Here is a 12,991-nt window from a genome sequence, read left to right on the forward strand (position 1 = left end):
TATTTCTGCATTTTTCCGCTCGAGGAGTCATTCAGACACTCGTTTGGCACCAGTATTATTATTTTTGCATTGTCCGCTCGAGGAGTCATTCAGACACTCGTTTACTATTCTGCATTTTCCGCTCGAGGAGTCATTCAGACACTCGTTTGGCACCCAGTATATTATTTTGGTATATTTTTATCCATATGTGTGCATCATGGTTTCTCGTATATTTTCGTGACGGATGTATGATCGTCTATTAAACCTGGAGTATGTTTGATATATTATACCGGTGTTCTTAATGTTTGCGAGTACATTCAAACGTACTCACTGGCTTGTCCCTGGCTATTGTCTTGGCCAGATTGCCTTGCGTGGAGGTATGCATCGCGGTGACAACCTCGGAGCCTACGTGTTGACATTTGCAGCCTCGCGAAGATAGGAGTTATCCTGGTCAGCTGTTCTTGTGGGAAATGGAGTCCCATAGACGCAGATGTTTCCAACCGCTTCCGCCCTCAACCATTAGAAACCAAGTGTTGTACTCCCAGGCCTAAATGGTCTTGTACTACATATTTTTGTTCCTTGCTTGGAATTCTTGTATCAAGTTGGTACCTCATCAGCTAACAGTAATCCTGGGGCTGGTGAGCACACAAGCCGTTTTTCTGGGAATTTATATCCCAAAAATCCGGTCGTGACAGCAAGGATTCACCGAAATGGCTTGCAAGTAGGGGTCCGAACACCGTCCTCAAGCTCTTTGCAATGTTAATCGCGCTCTGAATGGCATTGTGTGCATCATCCCCTTGTGAGTCGTCATGAGGATCCCAGTTGGACTCGAACAATTTGATGTGGCTCACATTGAACAACTCGCTTTGCCCGATTACGGCCTTCACTTCATTGATCGATGGCGTGTAAATGGGGAGATTGAAGGAGTCAAGCTTTTCTTTCTTCACCAGACCCTGTTAGGTACATTGACAAATGGTTTATAGTCTTACATTTTTCAAAATTCAGTTCCGATAGTTGTGGTAAATTAACTTAAGGCTTACGCACATCTTCGACAAGAGATTGCAGAGATCGTGCAAGTAATCCCCATGGATGGTTCAGATATCCGTTGTTGTATATGTCCTCATATTTCCTCCCAAGGAACGTCAGCACCATTTGCCCACCAAGCACTAGCTCTTCATACCGCAACTTGAGGAACAATAACATGTCATTCTGGAATTGTCGTTGGTACAATTCCGCAACACCAGCTGGCGTAGTCTTAGCAATGTAAATGTTTCCCTCATTTAGGTATTCTCTTCCTCCTTCCTCTAATCCAGCAGGAACCTGAATGAAAACATTGATAATTCAGGACCATGTAGAAGACATACATGAATGTAAATGTTCTCGGCATAATTTGGGTACCCGGGAGCGCCAATGGAGGCAAAATGACGAGTGAAAGAGGTGACAACTTTGGCGAGGGAAAAGCCTAGTGTAGTAGGAGCCTGGTAACCCAGCGATATAGAAAGGTGGTAGCGGTGTATTTTCTTTATGTCTTGCTGTTATGGACTCTTTGAACCGTTCGAGTGAACGGAAGACATGGTTGAAGTTGTTTCCTGGTAGACCATTGAGAAAGAACTGGAGCTCCACGGGGTTGCACCTTGATTTTTCGTCACTATCATGGCCTAGCACTTTGATCACCTTGGAGACGAAGAAGAGTGTGTTCTTACCAGAAGAGCACCCTAAATCAACAGCAGTCATTACTGGCTGGTGGAGATCCATGCGCACTTCTCTCACAGCCTTCTCAAGTACCACCTCAGTCTCAAGCAAAGCTTTTTGCTAGCATAAATGAAAAGGAAAGCCATATTAAAAGTAGCCTTCTCAAGTACCACCTCAGTCTCAGGCAAAGCTTTTTGCTGGCATAAATGAAAAGGAAATCCAGATTAAAAGTATAGTGCAATCTACTCCTACTATATGGCTAGCAAAGTTCCTACCTGCAACGGAGAGTTTAAATACTAGTAGTACATATTTTTTCGGAAAAAAAATATGAAACAAGTACATGTTGATATTTAAATACTTTTGACGAACCTGAATCCTCGAGTTATTGATGTAGCTAGTCTCTCCTTCCCCTTTGGCCATGTGGAAGTCACTTTCCATGTTCATGGCTACGATTGAATATATCTTTGTTGCCTAATTCCTGATGTAGCACTCGCCCTTGTGAAGACCTATATATATAGGAAAAATATTGCCCAAGAAGTGTGACTTGTTCCTGTCGATCCAAAAGGTTTATGAAATTAAAAGATAAGCAGCAAGACAAGCCAAATAGTTAGGTGCCACACAAAATGAGTGGCCCTCTGTCCACCTTTATGAGAGGCAACCTAAGTAGGGGACTTCTGGCGACCTAGGAGAAAGAGAAATTGTAAGCAATCAAATATTCAAGTAAGACTAGTCTGGCTTTGTGCATCATGTGATGCAGAGGCAGGGGTAATCCATTTTTCAATGAAAAAAAGACTAGTCATTAAGATAGAGAAATAAGAAATAACAATAGCAAAAATAATAACCATATCTATAACCATCGGTAGGGAGATACCGCTCAACTAAAAATAAATAAAGTGATTGCACTATCACAACATTTATTCGTAAAAATTCCTATTGAAAACAGTTGATGATTTTTATACTGATTCAAATTTTCATTGTTCTCAAATTAAAGTCACAATGTTTTTAAATATTATAGTACTTGTAACATTTACAAATATAAAAATAATAAAATATTCTCGAAGTTTAGTGTATTAACAAAATTCAAAAAAACAAGGTAAAATGAAGAATTACATTGGATTTTGTCCCTCAAATTGGAAAGATTACAGATCAACATAGATACAGTCCAGAGATTTTGCTCGGTAATTCAAAATATTCACAAATTCCATATTTAATATTATTTTGAATTAACATACTTAAGGATATAGAGGGAAATAAACAAAAAAGCATGAATGTGGTCTGGATATTAAAAAAAGAAAATATATATTAGTTTTTATCAAGGGGATATGCAAAAAAAAGAACAAGCAGTAAGATGTGTGAATATGTTTGGTAACACGTACGAACTTCTGCAGCAAGGCCCCTACTCAGGCCTCCAAATCAGTTTTGGGGCTAGAGGCAAAAAACTACGCCAGCACGGCCCTATCAAGCACCCAAAATAGGGAGGCCCTCATAAATACTCCCACACGCTCTAAGAATACTACCCATAACCCTTATCATCACATACAGAGAGCGGGAGGAAAATTTCGCTCTGCACATCCACACCATCGAGCCTCCCACCAGCCGAAACTCCCGATGCCAACGGCATCTGGCCTCCCATGGCTAACTTTTTCTTCTGCCCCAACCTCCTCTGAACTCCGAAGCCCGCCACCCGTCACTTCATTCGCTTGCACGCCGCAAGTCATTACACTCAATGTCGCTCGCGGCGACCCCAACTGGCACCGGTGCCATCCTCCCTCCCTCCCTCCCAATTATTAAGAGGAGCAGTAAAGATAAAATCAAGTAGTAAGCGGATAAAATGTATATAGATGTTTGATGGTAGATAAAATGCATCCTTCAATTTTTGGCCAAAATAGGGATTTATATAGAGTAAATAACTAGAGTATCTCGTCGTAGTGGTTGCTGAATTTACGCGTCCGGATCAGAGCCACGGGACGAGAACAAATTATATTGGATTTGTCACATTAACTTGTGGGGGCATTGACATCCCAAATTCATCATTTACACTAGGAATTTGCTTATAAAAAGCCTTATGTGTATTGGATCCGCTCTTCTGTTAGCATGAACACATGAATGAGCTTCTTCTCATTCTTCCTAAATAGAAACCCCCACCCTCACCTTTTTAAGACTATCAAGCCTTCTCAAATTAGGTCTATAGTAGAAGCTTCGAAGAAGCTTTGAAGCAGACACCTGTATAAAATCTTTCACTCATCGAAAAGTGAAAACCCGTGACAATATCATACTGCAGACGGATGGGATGGGAAGAAGCGGCATTTAGAAGTGCTGCTAAATTTACATTTGGGTTCCGGCATAACAAAGTTTGCACTGTCTTTTCTAGGCTAGCTAGGCGCACAGCTTGCCGTTGATAATGATTCTACCACGATTGCTGCAAATTCACAAGCTGATCCGAAGTAATCGTTGTTGTCCACTAGATTCCTCCGGAGATATTTCGTTAGGATTGAATGATTGCTGCAGTCCTTCCTGGTTCTTGATGACGTGGCTGTATTCTCTCCACGCACAATTACAGTAAAGAACTCGTTGCTCGGTTACCACAGATAGGGAGGAGCCCGGACTCGTCGTATGGGGCAGAAAAAGACACACGGTACGTACGACCGCATTACATCGTCGTGCTAGTATGATTTTGACCTTTGGAACTAGACAACGACCCGCCATCTCGAGCTTATCTCACCGAGAGAGAGAAGTGAAATCGTGCACATGCTTCTCGTGCGCTTGGCAGATGCCTCTGAACGGATCTAACCCACGCGTTTTGCGGCTCCTAGATGGCGTGCACAATCTGGTTCGCACGTTGGCCATGTACGTTTACGTGTTACTATCAGTGCAAAATAATGGTGGGGGTTAAAACTGGCAAGGGGTTATGTACATTGGCACATTTTTATGTGGTGGCGATGTATTCGGAACAGAGCTACATTTGGCAGCGACGGCCGACCTAACCTAACCAGCTAGGAGTCCAACAAATCAAGTCCGATCGTTCCTGGCCCTAGATCAGTTTTCCATTTCGTCCATTCGGAGTTTCAGACCCTGCCGGCCAGAGAAGTGAGGTCGAAAGCCAATGCGAGGTCTTCACGACCACTCCCTCCAGTGTAGCGTCAAAAATGTTCTTATATTATAAGACAAAGGGAGACTGGAGACTGGCCATGGCGACAGGGTCAGTCGGGGGCCGTCGATGATGGTGCCATTGCCGATGCTCATCCGGTACCAGGAAGATAGCGCTGGCAGCACACACTACCGGAACCGCACCCTATGCCGACGGCCCCCGTCGGCATAGGGCCGTCGGCAACATATCCGTCGGCGTAGCCCGGGTGGCCGTCGACATATAAAGGCCGTCGGCATAGGACCTATCCCGACGGTGTCCGTACATCTATGCCGACGGCCCTGGCCGTCGGCAACGTTACCTCCTAACGGCGGCCGCCGTCAAGTGCTGACCAACGCCTGCTCGCCACGTGACAGGCCTATGCCGACGGCCTGGCCGTCGGCTTAGTTTGAAACTATGCCGACGGCGTGGCCATCGGCATAGGCCTGCCACGTGGTGAGCAGGCGTCACCCCTGGGGCAGGTCTATGCCGACGGCCTAGCCATCGACACAGTTTCAAACTAAGCCGACGGCCAGGCCGTCGGCATAGACCAGCCACATGGCAGCAACTGGGCTCTCCTGGGGCAGGGCTATGCCGACGGCCTGGCCGTCGGCTTAGTTTGAAACTGTGCCGACGGCTAGGCCGTCGGCATAGACCTGCCAAGTGTCAGCCACTGGGAGCTCACGCCAGCTCTATGCCGACGGCCTAGCCGTCGGCATAGTTTCTGTCTGTTTTTTTTCTTTTTTCTGTTTTGTTTCAGCTCAATTCATTTGAATATATACAACATATATAAGGATCATACAACAATATATGCATCACATAACAATAAGGAGCAGCATCACACAACAAATTCATCATCACACATCATAAGAAGCATCGCAAAGCATAAACATATAAGTATCATCACCACCAAAGCATATAAGAATATCACAAACAACAATAAGAAACATCACTAGCATATAAGTATCATCACCACCAAGACCGCTACAATGTGACCCAAAGGCTTAAGTGCCAGGACGTCGAGCACAGCGGAGGTCGTCACCGCCAAGACCGCCGAAGCCCAGGTCGTCACTGCTAGCGGCAGCGCTACCGCCAAGACCGCCTCCACCTCCGCCTCCGTGGATCGGAGTGGTCGGGCTCCGTGTCTCGGGAGTGCTGCGAAGACCACCGCCAACGGTAGATCCACCTGTTCCCTGGATGTTGAAAAGACATATTAACGGGATATATGACTGTGTTGAAAGGCATGGCATGCTTTGGGTGAATAGATTGGGGATGAACTAACCAGCGAGGGGCCAGCGTTCTGTGCCACAAACTCCTCAAAGGTCAGCAGCACTAGTTGTGCTGGAGGACATTGTGCTGGCTGCAACTGAGGACACCTGCCGGCCGCCATTTCCTGAAAAGCCTGCTGCATCTGGCGATCCCTCTGCACTTGGTGTTCATAAAGCCTCTCATGCCACGCCATGGTCTCCTGGCGTGTGTACTCCAGGTAGGCCTACGGTATGACATGATGGAACTCATAAAACTACTAAATGCGGAAAATAAAGTGAGCAATGAAGATAAGAGGGAAAATACTTACAGATTGTTGCTCCTGAAAGAGGGACTGTGACTGTGCACTGGTCACTGGCTGGCTCGTGCGCTGGCTCAGGCTCGGGTCGATCCGACGGAGCTGTGTGTAGGAGATAGTAGGAGTGATCACAGCATCGAGAACCGCCTCCCGACCGTGCTCCTTGGGCCCCATGCCCACCACCACCCTCTCGTCCAGATCCGCCGCAATGGGGTCAGGTGTGTCAGGATGTAACTTCAAATACCCTTCGGAGTAGGCCTTCTTCCTCCCCGCGGTCTTCTTGCCGTAGTACTTGGGCTCGCCAGGCTTGGGGTCCTTCCGCGTATGGGCGATCTCCCACGCCTGCATGTTTGAGAGCGGCCGCTTCAGTTTCTCCTCCTGCACCACCAAACAGAGGTTAGTCATACATAAGAAAGTGATGGTAAATAGAAGAAGAAGAATGTTTAATGGGGTTAGTCATACATTAACTGCCTTGTGGAGATAGTGGTTTCGGTTTCCCTGAGCATGTACTCCCTCCTTCCCTCGGTTAGCCTTGTTTTTGATTCTCATAGCCGCCCAGGCTCCAGCCTCATCACACCAAAGATCCACCAATGCCGCCCAGGACTCGTCTTTTCCATAACACCAATTTGGACACACCCACATAATAAAAGCATAATGGCATGTCAACACGAAACGGTGAAATGTACCACAAGGTAATGAAAGCATAATGAAAAATCTTTTATACTTACCGCCAAGAACTCGTCCCTCTCCAAGGTAATGCCCATCCTCCGCGCTTCTTCCTTGGTCATCTTCACACCAAGATAGTCGTGGTATTATGTCGAGATGGCCACATAGCGCACCTCATACTGCATCTGGCGGGCCTTCTTCTTGCATTGGCACATCACGATCTGGTCCGCTCTGGCCCTGTGCTCCGGAAGAACTCGATAGAATTTCTACAATCATGCATGAAACAAGAATGGAAGAAGCCATGAGTTAAATCATTCATGAAACTAGAATGGACTTGTGCTTCTGAAGAGAACTCACCCATAAAGTAGTGATCACGGCCTTGGCATGGGTCTCACGGTCCGCGTGGAGGGCCGCTTCCCAGTGGTCCCAGCTCGTGGCCAAAACCCGACGGTCCGGGTGCCTGACTGGATCCGGACAGTACAACCCCGACCAGTATAACTTCAGCAAGACGGTGATGAGGCCGTTGGGAATACAGACCCCTTTAGAATATATCCAGTTGCTGCAAAAGAATGAACTATTAGCATGTGACAAGCAAAATAAATAACAACCGAAATAAGCATGTGACAAGCAAAATAATGAAATTATTATAAAGTGGCACTTACTCTTTCCCCGTGGGCTCAATGAGCCACTTCTGCTCCTCAGTAGCAGGAACCTGCTTTGGTAGCTTTGCGTTACCACGCAGCCACCCCTTGTTGTCAACCCCCTTCCTGTCACCACCATCGTCCCCGCCACCACCCTCCTCCTCGCCTGCCTCCCCCTCCCCAACCTCCTCCTCCTCCTCCTCCTCGTCCTCCTCCTCCTCGCCTGCCTCCTCCTCCACCTCCTCCTCGGCCCCATCCCGAACCTCCTCCTCCTCCTCGTCCTCCTCCTCGCCAGAGGGTACCTCACTAGAGGAGGGTACCTCACTAGAGGAGGGCCTCGAAGACAACACCCCTAAGTCGGTGAGGGTGCGTTCTTTCTGGCCGCGACCCCCTGTAGTGGCTCTCCCCCCACCACCTCGCCCTCTAGAGGCTCTCCCCCCGCCCCCTCCTCCTCTAGGGGCACCTCTCCCTCGACCTCCCTGTGAGGAGTCATCGTCAAGTAGCCGAGGGGGAGGATTACGTGCTCGACCACTCCGACTAGGCAGGCCGACGACCTTGCGTAGGAAACCCACGCCGTCGGCCTTCCCCTTGCCCATGTTCCACGAACCTGCATTGAAAAGAGAATAAGCAATCAGTAAATTAATGAAATGAAGGAAAAGGCATGATAATAAACACATTAATAAAAATGCATAAAAAGGCATAGTCCTAAACTATAGAAAAAAAGACTTGAAACGTACATCTGCTAGAACCCATATGAATCATCACTGTTGTAACCTCTTTCTCGGTCCGTCTCATCATCACTATCAATCATATCATCTTCGTTGTCTGACGGAGGTGGAGGCTCTTCCTCGTCGTCAGCGTCTTCGTTTAACTTTTCTAGCATAAGTATGTCATTTTCATTGACAATGGTCTCACCATCATTCCGTGCATCGTCGACGTTTGGATCCACATCATCATCACCCAATGGTCTAGCGTCATCGTTTCTAACCACATCATCATCATCATCAGGTTGCTCTTGATAGAACACTCCCTCGTATGTCATGGGGTTAATTTTGTAGTAATCGTCTTCATTCGGGTCCGGTAGCTTACCATGTGGCGACACCTTGAGCACAACTTCCCAACCCTTTAGATACTCTTTCTGGCATGGGTAAGGCAGATAATATACTTGTGTAGCTTGGGTAGCCGCAATGAAGAGATCGGCTCCGGCATAGACGGTTGATGGTTTAACTTCGATCAAACCAATGGAAGGCGTATGTTTTACCCCCTCCCGTGGATCGAACCATCGGCATTTGAACACAGGCAGACTTAGGGTCTCACGCCCCTGGCGGAATTTAACCTCGTATATATTTTGTACCCTTCCGTAGTAGTCTACTGAATTTTGACCGGGGGTGTACACTCTGGTATTTATAGTTTTGGGATCGGGCCGACTGTTTTGGTGCTCCTCTGTATGGAAGCGATACCCATTCACATCATACTTTTTACATGTCATGACGACAGGGTCAAAACCCATGGAAACCCATCTCAATTCACCATCCATAGATATGTTCGAATCTTTTCCCTACAAGTATAATTGAAATTGCTGCGTGCATTAGTTCGGTTAACTAATAAATGTTGAACTAGGTATTTAATAGGGGAGTGTGGAAAATTACTTTCTCCATGAACCAAGCAACAAAATTTTTACGTCCAGGGTTTCCATGATGGAGAAGAGTAAGTGCCTCCGCCTTAGTAGGAGGATTCATTCCTGTCCATTCCTCTTGAACGAAATCACTAAAAAAAGAAAAGCGGTGTTAGACCGGGACTAAGTGAACATGGAACATGATGATGTGGAAGACATAAAGGAATGGTGTAGTGGTATTACCTCATCCACACTTCCTCAACTTCCTTGATGTTGTGCAAGGTATAGAACATGAGGTCCTCCCACTCTTGTCGTGGCATGTTATAAGATTTCGAGGCCCCAGCCCTCCCACCTTGCGCGTTGAATAGATGGAGCCTGGATTGATACTTGGGCTCTTCTATATTGTATCGAGGCACCTTGTTATGCAGATGGGGAACGTGGTCTGGATAGTATGATGTCCCGAGGTCTGACACCTCCTCTAGGATAACTGCCTCAACTATGGAAGCTTCAATCTTAGCTTTGTTTCCACATTTCCGTCGGAGATGCTTGTTCTGTCTCTCAGGGCCGTACTGCTAGCGATTCTGCACAGGCCCCCCAACAATACCTCGTTCTGCAGAATGAGATGTGTCATCGGAGTAAAGAAGCCTGGCAGAAAGATCTTCTCTAGCTTGACTATCAACTCCGGTGCCTTCTTATGCAATTTTTCAATCACCTCTTTACTTACTTCTTTAGCACAGAGCGTGCGGAAGAAATGGCTAAGCTCGGCAAGCACTCGCCAGACATGCTCGGGGACATAGCCTCTAACCATCACCGGCATTATCCGCTCAATCCATACATGGTAGTCATGACTCTTCAGGCCGGTCACTTTGCCCGTTGAAAGATTGACTCCCTTACTTATATTGGATGCATAACCATCGGTGAACTTCAAAATTTGTTTCAGCGAGATAAGTACTTCCTTTTTTTCTGGCGGTTTAAGGACAAAGTAGCATCTGGCTTGAACCAGTTTTTTCGACCGCCTGTGGGAGGCTTCATGTTCAGGCGTGGTCTATCACAAATTCTCTGTTGATCGGCTCTAGCTTTAACGTTATCCTTCGTCTTATCAGGAATGTTGAGGATCGTGTGGAAAAGGGACTCTGCCACATTCTTTTCGGTGTGCATCACATCAATATTGTAAGGAAGTTTGAGGTCCTTGAAATAGGGAAGCTGCGAGAAGGGGGTAATGTGAGTCCAGTTGTGCGTCTCACCATATCCCTCGAAGCCTTTGGCTTTGGCTTTGGCTTTGCCTTTGGCTTTGCCTTTGACTTTAGGCTTGAGAGCTTTTAGCTGAGCAAGAACATCTGCCCCCGAAAATGTTGGAATCTCGGTTACTTCATGAACAACCCGGCCTTTTGTGAAGTTCTTCTTGTCTTCCCTGTCTGGATGGTCTGGAGGGAGGAACTGTCGATGCAGGTCAAAGGCTACATACTTGCCACCCTTACTCAGCCAAATCATTCGCAGAGCCTGCATGCACACTGGGCATGGCATATTCCCACTTGTACACCATCCGCAGAATAGAGCATAGCCGGGAAAGTCATGCATGCAATAGTGCAACCAAACTTTCATCAAGAAATTTCTCTGCAGATCCGATCCCGGTCGTATGTCAACCTCGGAAAGTACCAAGAATGGTGCAAAGCATCCACCAGCGGCTGCATAAACACACCCAATTGCTTCCCCGGGTATTCAGGCCCCGGAATGATGAGCGACAAGAACATGGTCTTCCGTTGCATTAGGGCACCGGGAGGAAGATTGAGCGGAATTACAAACACGGGCCAGCAGCTGTATGGATTGGATGACATACCATATGGATTCAACCCATCACCTGATATGGCTATTCTGACATTCCCAGCCTCGGCTGCTTTCTCGGGGTATTCTTCATCGAACGACTTCCATGCTTCCCCTTCCGATGGATGTACATTTTTTTTGGATTGTACCTTATACCTTCCTTGTGCCACTTCATCATTTTGGCAGACTCCTTCATGATGAAAAGGTGCTGCAGTCTTTTTATAAAATCAAGATACCGAAGAACCTTAACGGGGATGGTTAGCTGCTTTTTCTCACCATCCTCACCGACCACCTCAATGTACCGAGACGAACCACACTTCCTACAGTACTTGTCATCCGCATACTCGTGCCTAAACAAATGGCAATTCTTCGGGCAAACATCTATTTTCTCATAATCCATAGAGAGTGCCTTCATGATTTTCTTTGTATCGTACATGCTTTTCGGCAGTTCATGACCCTCAGGGAGGCTGTTAGCCCATACTCCCAGGAATGCTTCGAAGCATTTCTGGCTACAACCATACTCAGCCTTGACTGCAATCAGTTGCGAGATGGCATCCAGCTGAGATATTTTCGCACCCGCATAAAGAGGTTTCTTCGACGAGGCCAAGACCTCCAAGAAGGCCTTTGCGGTTGCCTCCGGCTCCTCCGGTTCATTCTCTGAAGGTGTCGCATTTGCCGTTTCTGCAACAATGACATCATCTAGCATGTCCCTGACCCCGTCGTCCTCATATCCATCGATGCGTTGTCGCATCACCTCCTCTCTACCACGGTCCTGCTCGGCTATGTTTATCGGCGGCATGTCAAAGTTTGGCATATATCCGTCGTGCGAAGGTGCTCACTCATGTCCGTCTGATTTCTACGGTGACGTCTGGCACATCTCGCACAGGGGCATGGTGGGATAATTCTCATTGGACAACGGAATATCTCCTTCAAATACACATCGGTTTTCGTGATCCACTCTGATGTTACTCGATTCCGACGGATAAAACCACTGTACATCCACTGATTATCTGCCATCCTCTACTTTTTTGCAAGCCACACAACATAATTAAGGATTCACTTAAATTAATCACATCAAATTTCCAGTTTCTACAACGTTGAATCCACCTACACCTCTAATAGGTAAAGATGGGTCCTAATCCCACCCGAGGATGTGTAGATTGAGTACGTTCTCCATTCTACCCCGTTCCGAGACAAAATTTCGGCAGCACCTCCCCGCTGTTCTCCAGATACACGTCTCGGCAAATAGCCGAGAGAATGTGCTCCGGAGAACAATGGGGAGGCGCCGCCGAAATCCTGTCTCGGAACAGGGTAGAACATGGAGAACATACCCAATCTACACAATCCACCTACACCTCTAATAGGTAAAGATGGGTCCTAATCCCACCCGAGGATGTGTAGATTGAGTACGTTCTCCATTCTACCCCGTTCCGAGACAAAATTTCGGCAGCACCTCCCCGCTGTTCTCCAGATACACGTCTCGGCAAATAGCCGAGAGAATGTGCTCCGGAGAACAATGGGGAGGCGCCGCCGAAATCCTATCTCGGAACAGGGTAGAACATGGAGAACATACCCAATCTACACATCCTCGGGCTGTCCGTGGAAAACGCTGGACAATCCAAAAGAGCTGCGGTGATAAATATGCAATTGAATGCATATTTATCGATGCAACCCTTTCGGACGGGAGACGCCTAGGTTACGCCAGTTGACTTGAGAATGAAATCTAGTGATATGAAAAAATGGAGGAGATGGACTTGTAGCTCACCCTCGGCTGTAGAGGAAGTAGTCGAACAACAGAGGGATGCTCAGGGGGACCAACGCGTCGTACAACGGTCACTCCGATGAAATGCGACACCACAAAGCCTGCAAAATCCACCGAAAGAACAACT

The 12,991-nt window shown here is 47.1% G+C and overlaps 1 protein-coding gene across 1 annotated transcript; it reads right to left on the minus strand.

Moving 5' to 3' along the window:
• Nucleotides 1–234: 234 nt before the first annotated feature.
• LOC109740011 (anthranilate O-methyltransferase 1) lies at nucleotides 235–2,271 on the minus strand. The gene is made up of 4 exons (XM_020325142.4): nucleotides 2,041–2,271; nucleotides 1,378–1,791; nucleotides 1,024–1,299; nucleotides 235–932 (listed from the first exon to the last, which is right to left on the minus strand). The coding sequence occupies exons 1-4, from the start codon at nucleotides 2,113–2,115 to the stop codon at nucleotides 597–599; spliced, it is 1,101 nt and encodes a 366-aa protein (XP_020180731.3). The 5' UTR covers nucleotides 2,116–2,271; the 3' UTR covers nucleotides 235–596.
• Between the last annotated feature and the right edge of the window lie 10,720 nt (nucleotides 2,272–12,991).

This window comes from Aegilops tauschii, chromosome 2 (genome assembly GCF_002575655.3).
Source record: "Aegilops tauschii subsp. strangulata cultivar AL8/78 chromosome 2, Aet v6.0, whole genome shotgun sequence".
NCBI classification, from domain to species: Eukaryota; Viridiplantae; Streptophyta; class Magnoliopsida; order Poales; family Poaceae; genus Aegilops; species Aegilops tauschii.

What these genes read in the sequence shown, in the direction of transcription:
- LOC109740011 (XM_020325142.4), bottom strand. Translation starts at nt 2,115, where the DNA reads ATGAACATGGAAAGTGACTTCCACATGGCCAAAGGGGAAGGAGAGACT. An exon ending in TCAATAACTCGAGGATTCAG is followed by an intron (nt 1,792 to 2,040) that starts GTTCGTCAAAAG and finishes CATTTATGCTAG; the next exon opens with CAAAAAGCTTTGCTTGAGAC. An exon ending in TGCAATCTCTTGTCGAAGAT is followed by an intron (nt 933 to 1,023) that starts GTGCGTAAGCCT and finishes TGTACCTAACAG; the next exon opens with GGTCTGGTGAAGAAAGAAAA.